The 18695-nt window shown below is 50.6% G+C and overlaps 1 protein-coding gene across 13 annotated transcripts in view; it reads left to right on the plus strand.

Moving 5' to 3' along the window:
• Positions 1–17540, plus strand: part of RGS6 (regulator of G protein signaling 6) — a 595059-nt gene extending 577519 nt beyond the window's left edge. For 6 of the 13 annotated variants that reach the window (XM_065940384.1, XM_065940383.1, XM_065940386.1 and 3 more), the window contains one exon: positions 7921–12343. In XM_065940384.1, coding sequence (XP_065796456.1) covers positions 7921–8087 — 167 coding nt within the window. In that variant the 3' untranslated portion in view covers positions 8088–12343. Of the gene's footprint in view, positions 1–3382; positions 4790–7920; positions 12344–17462 lie in introns of those variants that run through there. The other 7 variants (XM_065940392.1, XM_065940394.1, XM_065940387.1 and 4 more) reach the window with 6 other exon arrangements.
• Positions 17541–18695: the final 1155 nt, after the last annotated feature.

An 18695-nucleotide genomic window follows, 5' to 3' on the forward strand; every position in this document is an offset into this window, starting at 1 on the left:
CTAATGTGGAGTGAATCAATGCAGAGATGCCAAAGTACATTTAAGGAGAAGGAGGAGGAGAGGAAGAGGCAAGCCCAGAACCAGCTACAGGAAGGCATGATACTGAGGGGCCTTTTGAATGGAATACCCGCCTCTGCTCCACTGAGAACTTGGGGCAGGCTGATTACAGAAAGAGCACCAGGGTTATTCAATCAGAGCTAGAGGAAGGAGAGAAGAGATCCAGTAATAAAAGAGGGGATTTCTCCTGCCTGCAGAGAAAAACGCAGCAGGGAAAGTGGAAATGCACAACTTGGACAGGAGGCTGGGGAGTCTGGGCCTGGGCATCGTGCCACCTGTGTCGGGCACAGCTGCTGAGCCCTTGTCACTCTTGGCATCCCTCATGCCTGTCCGGTGGCTGATTTGTCCCTGCACAGATGGGGATTATGGAGGAAGTTCTCCCATCACCCACCAAAACTAACAGGCAGAGGTCGAACTTTGCAAAAGAGCCCCATAGGTGATGAGCGTGATGAGGGGACAGGAGTCAGGAGTGCCAGGAAGGGCTTCCCCAGCCAGCTTGCTGCAGGTATTTGGTTCTAACTGGAGTGAAGCATCTGCCTGCCCCTCCTTAGGAAAGGCGAACATCACACCTGCCTTTCTCCTCCCGGGACTGTTGCTATGGAGATCCCGGGGGCATCGGCACCTATAACACAAGGTCACAAACAGAAGAGGCAGCTTCACTGGCCTGTCCAGCAGCCACCACTTTAAATCCATGAGCACCAAGCAGCCTTGAGCTGAGCCTCAGCTTAGTCCAGCAGCCAGAGTCAAAGGGAAGCCCGTCAGGCAGAGCAGAAATGCCCTGGATGCGCTCAAGTGTATGCCCAAGAGCTGCAGCTTCTTTCTCAGTGAGGTTGAGAAAATCACCTCAGCCTGCCCAGACAGGTTGCCTGGTATGGACGGGCAGAGGGGAGTCCTTAGTCCTGAGTGTTCCCACCTGCCCCCTTCCTTGAGAGTGATGGTCATGTACCAAAGAGACGGTGGATGGGCCGTCAAGGCTAATGATCAGCTCTATGTGCTCAGACTAGTAGCTCAACCTCATATGTCCAGCGGATGTTAAAGGAAGACCTAACTGGCAAGGATGCCGTGGACATGGGCATGGGTGTCAGTCAAAGGCAGAGCATACTTGACACACAACAGCTGCTCAATGTTTGATCAATGGATGGCTGTGGGTAACTGTCCTTGACAGCTAACCCATGTCTCTTGTGAGGGGACCGTCCTCATGCTGCTACCATCAAGGTCTAGGCAAGTAGAAAAGGAGGGCACTTGAAAAAGGAGGGAGCATTGCCACCTCATGTAAGAATAAAAAATTCAAACAGAATGTCCCTGGGAGGTAGAGCATAGAGGTTAGTTCTCCCACATTTAGTTCAGATAGGAGGGCTGGCAACTCATGGTTGCTAAATTTAAAAAAATAAGTTAAAAAATAAAGCACTGCTAGTTGCCAATACGGAGTAGAGTGAGGTGTCTGAACCTGCCAATTGTTCCGGGAACATTTTGTGGGAATTGCTGTCAGCATACATGACGGCTGGCAGAGTCCACAGACCCACCGTTGACGTGAGAAAATGTGACTACTTATTTATATTACCGTACATGAGACAGTGGGCTGTTACAGAAGAATCCATTGTTTTTATTTTGACCATATTCCTTACTTTTTAAATAGGTTTAATGTGCGGTGCTAGTGGTAAAGAACTTGTCTGCCAAAGCAGGAGACATTAGAGATGAGGTTCGATCCCTGAGTCAGGAAGATCCCCTGGAGGAGGGCATGGTGACCCACTCTAGTATACCTGCTGGAGAATCCCATGGACAGAGGAGCCTGGTGAACTATAGTCCATAGGGTCACAAAGAGTCAGACATGACTAAAGCAACTTAGCTTGCATGCACATTGTGTATTAATTCTTTATCTAGTGAGTTTTTTTTTAAGTAATTCAGTTTCAACCTGTCTTTTGATTTGAGGACTTGTTTTATGTTTGTGGTATCTGATTTTTAAACAGTTGAATGAAGAAAATATTTTAAAACCAAATAAAATGCCCTTCAGCTCCTGAGAGAGATCAGAAAGCTTAGCAAGGACCCAGGACTAACACAGACCCCAGGAGAGGATCTTGTCACAGGGGGCCTGACCCTCCCCATCCCCACCCCACTCCCACCCCCTCAAAGAGTGAGAAAGCCAGAGGCAACCTCTCTTCCCCAGATGCTGCTCCAGCCTAGCTCTGCTGTGGATCAGCCATGGGTAACTGTTGGCTAGTTCCCACTTCATCTGCCCATCGTGCTGATGATGGAAGAGGAGAGTCAAAGTGTTTTCAAAGGATTCTCTATCACGTGTGGGTTTTCCTACAATCCCCCGACAGAGCTTCTCAGCCCTAAACTATCCCGAGCAAATGGCACTCTTGCCCCAATTTTAACCATCATCGAGAAAGGAGATGCCACAGAATTCCTTACACTTTCTTTTGCAATCATCCCTTTTGCTTTGCTCAATGGAGAAAGGGCACCAGGGCGACCAACCTCCAGGGAAGTCACCTAGGAAGTCGGGCAGGTCCTTGACCTCCGCCTCCTGACAAACGCAACTCGGGACCTCTCCTTCCTACCCAGCTCTTAGTCAGGGGCTGACTGCTCTCCCCAGTGAGTCCCCTACAGACCTGTGACTCCACACACACTCATCGTTTATGGACTTGAGCATCAACTACTCATGGGTAACTTTCAGTCTCCTTGAAAGGACAGCTTATCTCTGGGGCCTCCCACGTCTTGCCTGCTGAGGTCACCTCGTGAGCCCTATTCAGCAAAACACCATTTTTCATTAGCAGGGATGAAAAATGTCTGTGTGTCACTACAAGGTGATCGGCTTGGATCGATGGAGACTAGAAATCATGTTCCAAATTAGTTCTATTGCAAGTTCTAGTTCCTCAAGTAGACAAATCTGGGTGTCCCCCATACCAGAGGGGGAAGCTTTGAATTCAGCCAAAAGGCAAGGTTGCTGGGACAGCAACTGAAAAAGAATAAGGGGTGGGGAGTTTCAAAGCAGAGATGTGATAGATGGATTATTTTTAATCTTTTTTCTTCTTTTGAAGCATAATTACATGTGGCAAAATCAATAGATCTGAAATGTATGGTTCAATGAATTTGACAAATGTATGTACTAGTGTAACCTACATCCCATCACCCTAGAAAGTTCCCTCATACCCCTTTTCAGTCAATTACATCCCTCTGCCCTAGAAACAACCATGGTTGATTTCCATCCCCCTTGTAGCCTGGGTTTGGAATTAGTGGACTTGCGATCTGTAACTGTGGTCTTAGGTCATCTGGACAAATCAGCAAGAAAATCTCATCAGCAGCTCAGATGTCTCCACTTTCTTAGTGCTGCAAAAGGTCCTGCCCCTGAGCTGCCAGTGCTTGGCTCCTCTGGCCCCAGTGTGCCATCTGACCCCCCCAGGGCTACCCTCTGAACCACAGCCCTTCTCCCAGTCAAAGAGGTTAGCACCTGTCTCCCAGGTAAGTGAGTGGCGAAGCTCTTGGTAATGGTGATGGTGCATGCTTTGTTGATTAATACCGGGACGTGCGATGCACAGAACCACGGCATGTCAAGCAGCATGTTGATTTTTCCCAAAGCATCATACAAAAGGGAGCTCTTCCTTTTGTGCATTTCGTTTTAGAAACAAAGGATTCCATGACCATCTTCTTCCAGGCTTCTAGCCATCAAGATGGCTGCAGAGCTGAAATGATTAGTCAGCGTGGAGGCTGGGAATTGAATGTGTGGGTGTTTGTGATCCCAGCCCTGAGCCCGTGGTCCATGAAATTGAAAGATCCCAAATTCTATTGGATTAAACTTAGCCAAATGTCTCGAAGGTGAAAAGCGCTTTATCTGAATGCAAAGCTTTGGTGTCTCTGGAATGTACCTTCTGCAGCTCAGTTCTTAATCACCGTATATTTTTTTCACTTGGACAAAGGCTGCTGGCTAATAGCATTTTCAACCACCTTCAGCTGCTTCACTCAACTACGCCAAGGCCTCAGGCTGAGCTGGTAGCAGTTTCCTGGCACCATGATCCATTCCCAACTGACCAGCATTGAGGAACAGCACACATTCACACCCTGAAAAAACACCTTCCCCCTGTAACTGTGCAAGATGCCAGGCAGAGGCAGAATTACTACTCCCCTCCCTAAGTGTCTCCTGCAAACCCATCCAAACTGGAGGATGGGGGTGAAGAGGAGGGAGGAAAGAGCCCTAGATGGTGCAGGGCAGGAACTCTCTTTCTGGGGAAAGCAGGTAGCTAGGAGCTCCCAGCAAGCCCATAGCAGCACAGAGCTTGAAGCAGCTCATCTCTGAACACCTCTGCTGTTAGATTTCACTTTGATCCCTGAAAATTACAAGAACCTCAGCTCTTCAGAAGAGAGGCGGCTGCTGAGCCAGGGTGATCGCAGGATTTCTTTCCCCCAAGCTGGAGGGCAGGCATCTAGCCTTGCCTGCGTCCCGCATGAGTAACCACCTTCCAGCCTCACCCACGAGGTCACTGCCTAGTGAACAGATTGCGGCTGGGCTGGGCTGCTCCTGGGCCGACCTAAACACTCACGACCTCCTTTAGCAGCAGAACTGGCATTTGGTAAATGCGTGAGTACAGGAGCAGGCAAGGGAGGCAAAAAAAATGCCAAGGAGCACCAGCTGGATGGCTAGAAGTTGGGCACATTCTCCAGGCTGGTCAGCTGTACCCCACTCCCCACCCATGAAGCCCTGAGCCATGGAAGCAGCTGGGGGAGGGGAGTGGAGGGGAGGGATGGATGGGCTGGCCACAGGTCTTTGGAGTCAGAGCTGTGAGGCTGAGCTCCAGGACTTAGGCAAGAAGAGATTAATTAGCGCCTTCCAGCCCAGCCAGCTCTATAGAACAGGGAGGTGTGGAGGGGTAGGGATCCTCAGGGCTAAATTCACCTCAAACAGACAGACACACAGTCATCCAGAAATAGAATCTCTAACCTCTCTCAGCCACAGCCCCCTTTCCAGTCAAACTGACCTCACTAATGAGAATGAAGCCGTAATGAGGGTTTGGATGCCTGGTAAACCTCACCTTCTTTGTCTCTGGGCTTTTACCATACCTACTGGCAACAGACTGTTATAATTCAGAAGCTTTAGTGATTCCTTTTGTTCACAACCACCAGCTAAATCAGAGCCGCGAAGGCCACTGTATGGACCTGCAACATACATATTTGGGTACTCGATATGTAATGTGTGGCTCTGGTGGAGGAGGGATGGAAAGAGAAGGGAGGAGCTGGTATTTGGTGTGTGGATTCCATAGCAGTAAGCAGTACTCAAGAGGAAAGTGACCTTTGTTTCCTGTGAGCAAGGATGGACAAGGGTGAAAGGGACTGGGGAGGTTTTGTAGAGGCCCCCAGACTGGAAACCTCTGGATTCATTAGTCTCTATTTCCCTGTGCTTCTGTCTTCAGGGGAGCTTCCCCCATGGCTCAGCAGTTAAGAATCCATCTGCATTGCAGGAGACATAGTTTCAATCCCTGGGTTGGGAAGATCCCCTGGAGGAGAAAATAGCAACCTGCTCCAGTATGCTTGCCTGGAAAATCCCATGACCAGAGGAGCCTGGCGGGCTACAGTCCATGGGGTTGCACAGAGTCAGACATGACTGAGCGACTGAGCAGGCACGCACGCACCTGCCTTCAGGCCTGCACGGAGAAGGCACAGTCCCAGGTGACCACCTGGATGACAAATGCCTCCAATTCCGTGTAAGGAAGGGCAGTCAAAAAAGTCCCCACTACATGTGTGCTTAGAACCAGGCTAGAGGGAGTCCTTGCAGGTCAGCTTCTGTCACCTATAAGCTATTGTTGTACCTAAACCACTCCACACAGAGGAGTAGCCATTCTGCTTTTAGTGATTTGCAAGAACTGGCACTTGAAACCCTCTAGGATTTAAAAAAAAAAAAAGTCTGATTTAAAAAATCCTTTAGCCCAGTATAAATGTATCCGGCTGCAGGCTAAGTTTAGTGTATCTGAAGATTCAGATAAGGTTGCTGATGGGGAGATTGTGTGTGTGTGTGTGTGTGTGTGTGTGTGTTAAGACAGAGGAGGAAAAAAAGTGCTGTCCAACGAGCAAAAATGAGGAGTGAAAGGGGGGCAAACAGAGCAAAGGGGAGGTAGATGCAGACTCTCCAACTGTGCCTGAGGGTGTTTCCATTTCTGGACAAGCTCCCATCCACGCCATCGGAATTCTCAAAGTCAAGCTGGCACGTCCCTCCGTGGAGAGCTTAGCCAGATGACACATTGTCTTGTGTCCGGCAAACTCACTGCCTGTATTGTTCGTTTGTTGGAAATGCCCATTATCGGTCAATTCATCAATCAGCAGGTTTATTGAGTACCCTACCAGGCTTCACAAACCTGATCAATTTTTTTTAATTACATCCAGCAGACATGTAGCCAAGCCCAGTAAACAAGACGAGCCCTCACATCCCACTTGGAAATGAACATGAGGAATTGCCGGCCCTTGCAACCTCACGCTGCCAAATGCTGCAGCACATGCTGACGAGCAAGCGCGTGCTATCCTCGCAGACCCTCGCTACCCTTGCTGGTGTCACTGACCCACTGTCAATAATAAGATGGGTTCTGAGTGTTTTCTCAGACACAGCAATCCATCTGCTTGGGTCCAGCCATACTCTCATCTAAACCCCTGTGTAACGCTATGGATTTCAATGGAGGGTGAGCAGGGGCTGGGTTCAGACTATGGCTGGGAAACAAGCAGGGGACTGAATCTTGCTCATCATCCTCCTGGTGTCCAGTCCCACATCAGAGGCTCCTCAGCTGCCTCCTTTTGGGCATGTGAACAACTGGCCTCTCTCGGGGGGCCTCTATGCCCCATGTACCAAGACTCATAGTAAAGTGAGTCTTTTTTTTTTTATTCCCAAAAGAACAAGAACAGCTATGTAGTTTGTAAGTGAAGGGCTGGTAAGACTTCCTGAAGTGGAATCATCAAGGTCAGCCTGGAGACAAACAGGAGCTCACTGTCCTGTGTCCTGTAGCCCAGGCCCCAAGCCTTGGCAGATACCCCCAGACTGTCCCAGTCCCAGAACTGGTCATCAAGAGGACCGAAGGAGAGGGAATTCCTTGGGGATCCAGGGGTTAGGACTCTGTGCTTCCACTGTAGGGGGGCCTGGATTCAATCCCTGGTCAGGGACTAAGATCCTACAAACTGCATAGTGCAGCCAAAATAAGTAAAAAGTAAAGTTTTGATTAAAAAAAAAAAAAAGGATCAGGGACTTTCCTAGGGGTCTGTTAGCTAAGAGTCCATGCTCCCAATGCAGGAGGCCCAGGTTCAATCCCTGGTCAGGGGACTATTAATAGATTCCACATACTGCAACCAAGACCCAGCATAGCCAAATAAAAATTGAGCTCTCCAAGGAGAGCTCAATCCTGTGTTTCAAATAAAATTCCTTCTGTCTTCTTCAGACTAGTTAACTCGTTAGTTCCAAGTTACCCAGATCCTTAGCCATCGTCTTCTTGGGCCAACCCAACTCCTCGGTCTTACTAGTCCCCCGGCCAACCTTTCCTTCCTCACTTGGATAAAATCAAGTTCAGAGGCAGCCCACAGGCATTAAGAGATACTCCAAGGGTTGAAATCCCTGGTTGGGGTAAGTAAAATCCCCACACACTCAAAAGAGGACCAACAGCACACCCTCACCCTCTAACCGGGTCCCCCCGAGCGCTGGTTGTCCAACTGTCTGCGGTTAAGGCTCCCAAACCCAGAGATCAGAGGGGTCGGTGAGCTCAGTGGTCTGGCCTCCGCGGCTCAAGCAACAATTAACCCACCTATCCGGCTCTCTGTGTCTGTCCTGTGCGCGTGCGTGCGTGTGTGCGTGCGTGTGTGCGTGCGTGCGTGTGGTGCCCTCTGTCGTTGTCTCTGCAGGGAAAGTCCCTGGCGGGCAAGCGCCTCACCGGCCTGATGCAGTCCTCCTGACGGTCCCCGCCGCAGGGCCGGGGCCCGAGGTCCACGCGGGCAGCCGGCGGCGCTCCACGTCCGCGGACAGAGCATCCCTGCGGGGAGATTTGGTCACTGTGAAGGAGAAGGAGTGAGGGCCAGGCCACGGTGGGGAGACCGCGGTGCGTGAACCAGAGGGAGGCCAGAGAGAGCCCTCGGAGGCTGGGGTCGGCCGGGCAGAGGGCCCTGTTTACAACCCCCTCTCCTTGTACAGTCGTGTGCCAACGCCTCGCTCTGTAGGAGATTCCCGCCCCTCACGTGTTCGGGGGAGAGCGCCCGGCGGGGCTCCTGCCGTGACTGTCCCCTGAGGTTCCATTCTGACTATCATCACTCCTCCCCGCTGTCTGGGGGATCACGCCTTCCAGCAAACTCGAGAGGACCCGCCGCCCCCAAGCGCATTCAGTATTACAAATGCAACCCACCGCCTGTGGTGCGCCCGCCCCAGTCACACCACTGTGTTCCAACTGCCTCCCGCCTGCCCGATCGCTGCGGCCACCGCGTGTAAGGAGCCGGACCTGGCTGCCCTCACACCACGCCCCCGTCCCCCGGTCACACCATCAGCCCTGAGCCGCCTCGTGGATCGCAGCACCTCACGTTCTTCCAACCCCCTTTGAGGCCACCTTTCAAAGGGGTCGCCACAAGGCACTGGAGGCTGCCCCCTGCTCCTGTCAACCGTCTCGAGGGTCCAACACCAGAGGAGGCATTGATGTCAATGAAAGAGCTTGTGATTCCACACCCCTGAAGGTCCTGACCGTCTTTTAAAATTTTGATTATTTCGTAATTTATTCTGTTGCGGCCCCTCGCTCCTTGGTGTGTCCCCGCGTGTCTTACTTAAAATAAATGTGGCGGTGAACTTGGGGGCCCTTGGGATCCTCCCCTCCGACAGCCCCACGTGGGAGCTGGGGCATTCAGGCTGGCAGTCCTGGGCGTGGCCGGGTCCCCGAGGCAGGTCTCAGTTGTGTCTGAAACCTGTGCCCAGGGGGGAGGCCAGGGCCCATGGGTCCTCTGATGGCCTAGCAAAGGCACTGTCCTCCACAATGTCTGTGATCATGGAGAAACGCAAGCACAGACCTCAACCTGCAAACACCTTGTGTCCACTTGTGTGTGTCAAAATGACCATCTGCCAACTTGGCGGCGAGGGAGTCATGCGGAGCACGGAGTCAGGTGCCTGGCGCACAGTAGGTGCTTGGCGAGTGGTAGCTCTTACTCTTATTGTTGTCACTGTCATTACTGTGACTCCGATGAGCCCTCGGACAGAGCGGTATAAGCCACGTGCTTTTGAATTCAGACACTCACCCACCCCACCCCCATACCCCCCACTGCTGTGACCATCTTCCTTTGATCTATTTTGGCCAGAGGTAGAAAATATCCTTCGGAAGTGTATAAACAGCAAACACAGAAGCAAAACAGCGATCACTGGTATTTCTTTACTTCTGTGGGCAGATTCACCAGCCGGTGGGTCTCATAAGCTTGTCTGCAGGCGCTGCCTCCTGAGTGCTCCCCTAGGACCACCTTTCCAAGCCCGCCTTTGTGCTGTGTCCCCAGGGCACCAGCTTCCATCCCTCCCAGCAGGGCCACCGAGGGCATGAGGGATCGTGATCATGGTGGCACCCCAGTGGGTTCTTGCCCCATGCCTCGGTTTCCCCCATGGCAGTAGTTGAGGTACAGTGGAAATTAGAGACATTCTGTTTCATCCTCAGAGTGTCTCCAAGGGGGTGCTATACACCCAGGTTCCCGGCAGACACTCCCCTCAACCCTTGCTCATTCCAGGAGACCTGGACACAAAACCTGGCACCTAGCAGACACCGGGCAACTGCTTGATGAGGAAATGAGTTCCCTGAAGCCTTTTCCCATGTTGCAGGGTCTGCTGACCCCCTCCTCTCTTCATCACATGCTTCTGAATCCCCTTGCTTTTCACACCGATCTCCTCTTTCAGAGCAGAACTGCTGCTCAGGCTCCCCGGCACCCAACATTGTCCCCAGGAAGCAGCTCCTGCCGAGGTGCCCCATCTGTGCTGACGCTGATGCACAGGGTCTGTGGCCACTGGCAGGTCTAGAACAGCAGGTCCCTCTCTGCCCTTAGTCATCCCGGGCGAGATCCCGGCTGCCTCCTGTCCTTCCTCCTGGCTGCATCAGGGCCCAGGTGGTCTCCCTGGCCAGGGTGTCGGTGCCACCCAGCTGAGGTTCCTGAGGCTTCGCCTACCCTGGAGCTCCCCAGAAGGGTCAGAGGCAGGTGAACTGCAGCCCTGAGAGGAAGCAGGCTGAAGGCATCCTGACATCTCCGGGGACATCCCGCAGGCCCGATAGACGTGAAGGCACTTTCGGATGGATTCAAACCCAGAGCAATAACCCCCTTATCCTGCCTCCCAACCAAGGCACACTCTGTCTTGTGACCACCATCACGTGCCACCCACCCCCCCACAAGCAGGTCACACCCAGAAGTGGGAGAGAGAGCAGGATTATGCCAGCCAAGCTGTCTAGTCCAAGGGCAGCCTACCCAAACTAGTTCACCTAGGCTGGACACTTAGTCCAAGGGCAGTCTACCATGCAGACCTTAGAATGCAAGTACACTTAGAAAAAGTTTCCCAGGTGGTGTTAGGTAAAGAAGCCAGGCAGGTAAAGAACCTGCCTGCCAGTGCAGGAGACATAAGAGACATGAGTTCAACCCCTGGGTTGGGAAGTTCCCCTGGAGGAGGACCTGGCAACCCACTCCAGTATTCTTGCCTGGAGAAATCCCATGGACAGCCTGGAAGGCTGTAGTCCATAGGGTCGCATAGAGTTGGACACGACTGAAGCAACTTAGCACATACACTTGGAAAATCTGGTCTTGGCCAGTTCCCCATTGGCTTGGTTGACAGAACCAAAAATTCAGACCCAGATTAAACTTTTGAAGGAGTTCAGTTCAGTCACTCAATCGTGTCTGACTCTTTGTGACGCCATGGACTGCAGCACACCAAGCTTCCCTGTCTATCATCAACTCCCGGAGATTCTGTAGCAAAACAAACTTTGCTTTTTTTTTTGCCCTGTCTTGCCTTAGTTGCCCTGACTGGGCATGGTCTCTGGGTCTGGAACTTTTCCTGAGTTGGGCTCACAGGGCAGATACCATGTCAGCAGCCCCACAGCCAAAGCATCAGGGCTGTCTTAGAAGTGACCACCCGCCCATCAGGGCAGACACACAGGCGCCATGCACTGGGCAGTTGACTAACATAGACTTTGCCTGTATGGGAAGAGTCAAGCTTGTAGATTGGCATGGGTAAATGCCCAGCAGCAGCCAGAGGGCCTGAGCAGAGCAGCAGGAGCTGTCTGGTCAGAGGAAAGGGCTTCTGCTTTTCCAGGAAGGGATGCTCTGTCCTGCTGGGAAGGGGTTGTTATGCCCCAGGAATTTAGCAAAGCTGAGCCCACCAGGGCCATCAGAGGCACTGTGCTCCAGGGCCACCCCTTCCAAGGGTACAGGCCAGCACCTGGGAGGTACCTCTTCGCACTCCACGTTGCTTCTCTGAGCAGTGAATCACATGGGGACGTGCTCTGGGGGCCTTCCCTGTAGCGAGGTTCCTGTTGTGTTCAAACTACCTCACCAACAGGGCATGACCCAGGAGCCTGCCACCCATCTGGCTCCTCATTTGGTTGTAGAAGTTGATCCTTTTCCTAAAACGCAACCCTCTTATGATGCTTCAAGTGCATGGGCTTCAAAAGCCACCACTAGGAAGTTGTCCCAAAAGCCCAGAAAAGACTGAGCGCTGCTGGTCTTTGAGTCTGCAAGGGAGGTCTTCCAGCAATGTCCAGAAGCTGAAAAGTCCAAGGGGGAAAGTAACATGTCACCACCCCCCAAAAGGGCTGGCTGAGCTGAGTATGTAGCAAGGACCGTGTGTGGCACACGCCAATTGTGGCCAAATGAATCCCTGAGAACTCACCACGGGGCCCTCTGAAGAGAGGGCTGTGCTCATGTAACCATGGCAACGGCAGATGCCAGCAGTCTACTCCTTAGTACCACCCACTGATAAGGCAGCCCCCCTGGGCACATCCCAGGGGCCATAACGTAGCAAAGTAGCAAATGTAGCAATAAGGGGCCCAGGCCATAGAGGGACTGGGTCCACACGACCCGGCCTCGGCCCTCCCCCAAGTCCCTCGTGAGGGCTCAGAGCCAGCTGCTGTCAGCTGTCCGAGGAGGGAGGCCCCGCACCCCGCCGAGCGTGCCCGGTCTATATTCTCTGCCCACTCACCGCATGATCACGGACACGTCGGCATGGCCTTCTCATAGTGCATGCGGTTCTCATTAGTTTATTTTTCTGGAATTTGGGGATTGGACCCCAGAACCAAACATGCTGGTACCATCTACAAATAAATGACTTGAACCCATTATAACCCAGCTAACTGTGTGGCTCCTTGGTTTGGGGGTTTGTTGGGCAGGATTTACCGCTAGAAAGATATCTACCACCCCCCCCACTCCCCCATGCCTGCTCCCACCCTGCCCCAATACACACACACACACACACACACACACACACACACACACACACACACACAGAGTCTGTTTCCCAAGCAGGATGCTGAGAAGCTCTGGGGTGGAAATACCTCCTGATAGTGTCAAAGGAAGGCTTAAATGCCCCTCACTCTGCCGGGGAGTCCTTGGCTTCGTGGACTCTACGCCCCATTGTCTGTGCCCGACCATAAATCCCAGTGGCCTGGTGAGCATCAGCAGTGGCCAGACACCAATCTGACTTTCTTGAATGAAGTCCCAAGACGGAAGTCTGTTACACACAGATGGGGATCTTTATAGAGAGTCTTGGTTTCCTGAGTGACCGACAATCTCATCTTCCACTCACACCAAAGCAGCAGGACTCTGAGAACCTGAAGTCAGGCTGACAAGGGGAGGAAGAGAAGGAGGTATAAAAGGAACCACGGTACTGTGATTCTTTAATGATGAGGCTGGCACCTGCCAGTTTGCTTCATGGCAGAAACTCTGATCGTGAAAGTAGAAATGACCTCGGAAGTGTGGGAATGAGTCTCCCGTGCAAATCGCATGGGGGACGAACTTGTCTCCCAACCCCTGGGTCATCTGCCAGAGCAAGACTTCCTGCCCCACAAGGTCAAGACCAAGGTCATACCTGCAACAGCCCCTAAAAGTGTCAGGTCTGTAGCGTACCCCACTGTCAGGTCCTGGCCCCACGACCAAACAGACATGCTTTCCTGTCCTCCCTGACGGTGGCCACTTCCTCCAGAGAACCCGGAGCTCCTCCTTCCCAGTCCAGCCATCTGGCTTATTTCCAGATCTTTGTTCAGCAACCTGTCACTGTGCACACAATCCCACTGGCCACCAAGGACAGAGATCTGCTTGAGGTCCAAGGTGGAGGTGGGCATTAAGAGCTGTGCCCACCCATGATTGTCTGATGTCCCCCTTGAGCACTTCCCCTCTCCCCACATCCCTTAGGGGACTTCTGTCAGAAAGGGCATGGGGCTGTCCCTTCCCTTGGTGGTGGTTGCTCAGTCACTAAGTCGGGTCTGACTGTTTGTGATCCCATGAACTACAGCATGCCAGGCCTCCCAGTCCTTCAATATCACCCTGTTTGCTCAGACTCATGTCTGGACTCCTGGTCCCCTTCCCTGGGCTTCCTGGTCCCCTTCCCTGGGCTTCCTTTCAGCATCCGCAGGGGGGGTTATAAGATCTTTCCCCGACCCTGCACAGCACAGGGCAGGCCACGCAGGCTGACAAGAGGCTGCTGGCTCTGGCTTGTTTTTCAGAGGCTTGGAGTGGGGTGTGTGTCCCAGTGCGAGCTCCCCCTGGCCTGGAGCTCTTTGTGAGGCTCCTGGCCCTTAATGCAGATCTCATTGCTCTCGGAGACTTGGGCTGGCCCAGCCCCATCTGGCTTATTTCAGCAAAGCAAGTAACATCTTCTGATGGCAACAGCTGGGACACATACCTCAGTCTGAGTGCTAGTTTCCTTAATTGTAAAGCAGGTATAAGCATTTCAGAATCTCATGGTTGTCATGAATTAATGTAGAGGACTTCGCCTATGCCTAGTACATAGTAAGTACTCACGAAATGAGTGCTAACATGAGTTGTTTGTGCATCTGAGAGATGCCCTGGGAGGCAGAGGTGGTGAAGGTATAGGGCCTTTGCAAACCCCTGCTGGGCAGCTTCCCAGCCCTTCTTGCCAGAGTGGGGTGTGGGTTTTGTTTGCCTCTGCAGGAGTGGTCTCTCTCTGCCTATGACAAGCCCCTACTCTCTTCTTCCCGGAGAGGGCCTTGTTCCCTCACTGTGTGTAACCTGAAGGGCCTCAATCAATAATCCCACATTAGGCCTCAGTAAAGAGCAGGGCAGAGACGTGGGGCGTGGAGGGGAGAGGGTTTGGGGAGGGTTGGGGTGGGGAGGCTTCCTTCTGCAGGCCCTGGAGGAAAACGGAAGCGGAAGTGTGAGTTCACCATCTGCACTCCTGTTTGTCTGACAAGCCGCCAGGGCTGCTTCACTGGGATTTGGATTCTGAGCTCTTGTTCAGAAATATTCCATTTTGTGGCACTTACTCAGACTTCAGGGGCTTCCCAGCTGGCTGAGTGGTAAAGAGTCCTCCTGCCAGTGCAGGAGATGCAGGTTTGATCCCTGGGTTGGAAAGATCCCCTGGAGGAGGAAATGACAACCTACTCCAATATTCTCATCTGGGAAATCCCATGGTCAAAGGAGTCAACCAGTATCATGAAAAGAAAAACTCAGCCTCATTAGCCATCAGAGAAATGGAAATCAAAAACACAATGAGATGCCACTTGGCACCCACTAAGATGGCTATAACTAAAGAGACAGATAGTAGCAAATGTTGGTGAGGGTGTGGAGAAATTGGAGTTCTCATAGACTTCTGGTGGGAATGTAAAATGCTGCAGCCACTTTAGAAAAGTCTGGTAATTCCTCAAAAAGATAAACATGGAGTTGCCATGTGACCCAGCAGTTCCACTCCTAGGTATGTACCTAGGAGAAAACTATAGCTATACAAAAATTTGAAGACTAATGTTCATAGCAGCATTATTTACAATGACCAAAAAAGTAGAAACAATATAAATTGATAAATGTCAACTGATAAATGCATAAACAAAATGTGACATATCCATACAAGGGAGTATTATTTGGCTATATAAAGAAACACAGTACTGATACATAATACAGTGTGAATGAGCCTTGAAAAACATGCCAAGTGAAAAAGCCAGTCACCAAGGACAATTTCATTTAGATGGAATGTGCGGAATAGACCAATCTATAGATACAGGAAGTAGATTTGTGATTGCCTAGGTTTGAGGGGTGGGTGGTGGTCACTGCTAATGGGTATGGGGTTTCTATTAGGGGTAATGAAATGTTCTAGAATTGATTGTGGTGAGGTTTGCACAACTCCAACTCTGTGAATATACTAAAGACGATTGACTTACACACTTAGTTGAGTGAATTGTATGGTATATGAATCATATTCCAGTAAAGCTACTGGGGGAGGAGGGATGGGGAGGAGAGGAAGGGAAAGAGGAACGAAGGGAGGTGAAATAGCTGTAGAGAAGAGATCCAAGCCTGTTTTTCTAAGTCAGCAAGAGAATAGGGCTGCTCCCCAGAGAGAGCAGGGGAAGGTAGCCACAGATAACTTTGAAATCCTGCCTAGTGTCAAAGGCAAGGTGAGCAGCCTCCATGTCATCCCAGAGAAAGTGGTCCATTTCAGCCATCTCTGCCTGTGCTGAGAATTCAAGCCCCCATGTAGGGACTAATTAAATTAGGTGGATTAGCAGCCTGCAGGATAAGCCATCCACTCAACACTCTCCTGCATCCAATATGAACCTTGTTTCCAAAGCTTTAAGTCCCAGGGACATTCGGGTACATTCTGGGCAATGTCCTGGATGAAGTCAGAAGAATCTGGTGCTAGCCTTGCATTTGCCATCATTTGCTGTGTGGCCTTAGGCATGGCAGCCCAGCCTCACCCAACCTGGGGAAAAGTCAAAGAGAGTCAGGCCCCACCTCTGGAGGTTCCAAATGAGAAGTTCTGAGCAGAACCCCAGGAAGGTCTGTTTTTCATAAGTAATCCTATCTGCACAGCAAAGGAAGCTATGAGCAAAATGAAAAGGTAACCTATGGAATCAGAGGACACATTTGCACAGCGTATATATGATAAGGATTTCGTATCCAAAATACACAAAGAACTCATGAAACTCAATAACAAAAAGACAAATGACCCAATGAAAAAATAGGCAGAGGAGCTGAATAGACATTCTTCCAAAGAAGACATACAATTGGCCAAAAGGTACATGGAAAGATACTCAATATCACTAATCATCAGGGAAATTCAAATGAAAATAGTCATTCTAACAGTGAGATACCACCTCATACCTGTTAGAGTGGCTATTGTCAAAAAGAAAAGAGATAACAGGTGCTACCAAGGATGTGGAGAAAAGGGAACCCTTGTGCACTGTTGGGAAGATAAATTGGTGCAGCCACTATACAAAACAGTATGGAATTCCTCAAAAAATTAATAGAACTACCACAAGATCCAGCAATTCCACTACAGGGTATATATCCAGAGGATATGAAATCACTGTGTTGAAGAGGTACTTGGACTCCCATGTTTGTTGTTGTTGTTTACTTGCTAAGTCATGTCCAAATCTTGCAACCCAATGGACTGGAACCCACCAAGGTCCTCTGTCCATGGGATTTCCCAGGCAAGAATACTGGAGTGGGTTGCCATTTCCTACTCCAGGGGATCTGCCCGACCCAGGGATCAAAACCCCATCTCCTACATTGGCAGGCAAGTTCTATACTACTGAACCATCTTGGAAGCCCACTCCCATGTTCATTGAAGATTTATTTACAGTAGTAAGGATGTAGAAACAACCTAAGCTCCCATCAATGAATGAATAGATAAAGAAAACATGGTGTATATACACGATGGAATATTATTCAGCCATTAAAAAGGAAGTCCTACCATTTTACACAACATGGGTGGACCTTGAGAACATTATGCAAAAATACTGCATAATCTCACTTATATGTAAAATCTGAAAGGAAAAAAAAACCCCAAACTCATAGAAACAGAGAACAGATTGGTGGTTGCCAGATGCAGGGGTAAGGAGTGGGGGACATTGGTGAAGGTGGTCAAAAGGTATGAACACCGCATTATAAGATAAATAAGTTCTGAGGATCTATCTACAGCATGGAGACTATGGTTAACAATATTGTGTTATATATATGTTGGAAAGTTCTAAGAGAGTAAATCTTATAAGCTCTCATCCTAAGAAAAAAATTGTAAGTATTCGAGGTGATGGATGTTAACTAAACTTATTGTGGTGACCTTTTCACAATATATATATGAATAAAATCATTCTGCTGTACCCCTTAAACTAACATAATGTTATGTGTCAATTAAATCTCAATAAAACTGGAAAAAATCCCAGGTGATTCTGATACACAGGCAGATAAGAACCACTGGGCTAGATGATTTCTATGTTTTCTTTCAGCCTGAGAGCTGTACAAGAAGAGGGTTTGATTGAAGTCCAGAAAAGACATATAACTCCTCTCCACTTCTTCTCCAACCAAAGACACCTCCCTCCACCTTCCCCAGGATGAAGGTCACTGCACTGCTGTTTGGCTGCACCCAGAATTTTCCTAAACCAACTTCAACCCCTTCTGCTGGCTCTCTGCTTGCCGCCCTCATAAACCCATCCTGGATTTCCCTCCTGGAAAGCAAGTCCATCATTTGGGGGTTAAAGATGCTCCACGTATACACAAAAAGAGGGAGAGACAGGTACATGCACATTCTCACATATCTATGCCTGTGACTATGAGCTGATCTACTGAGTAAATGCTTCTATTCATGCAACACTTTGCCAAAGCGAACTCACTGAGCCTGCAGATGAATGCATCACATCAGAAACAAAGGGGGAAACGCTGGGATCAAACCAAAAGATAAATTACAAATTGGATCAGAGGCTCTTCCTCTCACTGTGCTGTGGAGGCACGTTATTAGCTGCCTGGACATGCCAAGTGACTGGCAACACCCACACACACCGACACACACAGCATCCACAGGTCCCCTCCCCTGGTCCAGCACGAAGGCAAAGGTGACCTTGACACTTCTCACTCCTAAGCCTTGGGCACTGAGACTCGTGACTGCACTCAGGATTCCGAGCTTTGGGCAGGAAAAAAGCGAACTTTCTTTTTGGCTCTCTCCCACACGGTACCAGCTGGCGAGCCCACAGAACTTCTGCCAGCTCACTCACACAGCGTTCTGTGCCATCCCGGGTCCCTACTGCCCCCTCCCGCCCCCTCCACAGCCAAGCCTCAGGCTTGGCAGAAGAGGAATGGCCAGCCAGTTGGCCCCACAGAGGAAGGAGGAACTGGCAGAAGGCAGGCATGCATCTGCCCCCAAAGAATGTAGGTGGGAATGAGGCAGGATTTGGTGGCTGACCTGATAAACGACCCAGGGAGCCAGTTCTGATGGAAGGCACGTCCTGGGAAATTTACGTCTATAAATATTTATTGCGATTGGCCGTGTGGCAGGTGTGGGGCTGGCTGCCAACCTTACAGAGTTGAGTAGATGTGGTTCTGTCCTCGAAGGCCACACCTTCTGGTAGGAGGTACAGACATGGAACTAACCAAGCGGCACACAAAGCCAAGGGCACAGGTGCAGAAAGCACCCACGCTGCAAGGAGCTACTAATTCCATGAGAAGAGATGAAGACGGGGGTAGCT

Source organism: Muntiacus reevesi, chromosome 7, assembly GCF_963930625.1.
Source record: "Muntiacus reevesi chromosome 7, mMunRee1.1, whole genome shotgun sequence".
NCBI lineage: Eukaryota > Metazoa > Chordata > Mammalia > Artiodactyla > Cervidae > Muntiacus > Muntiacus reevesi.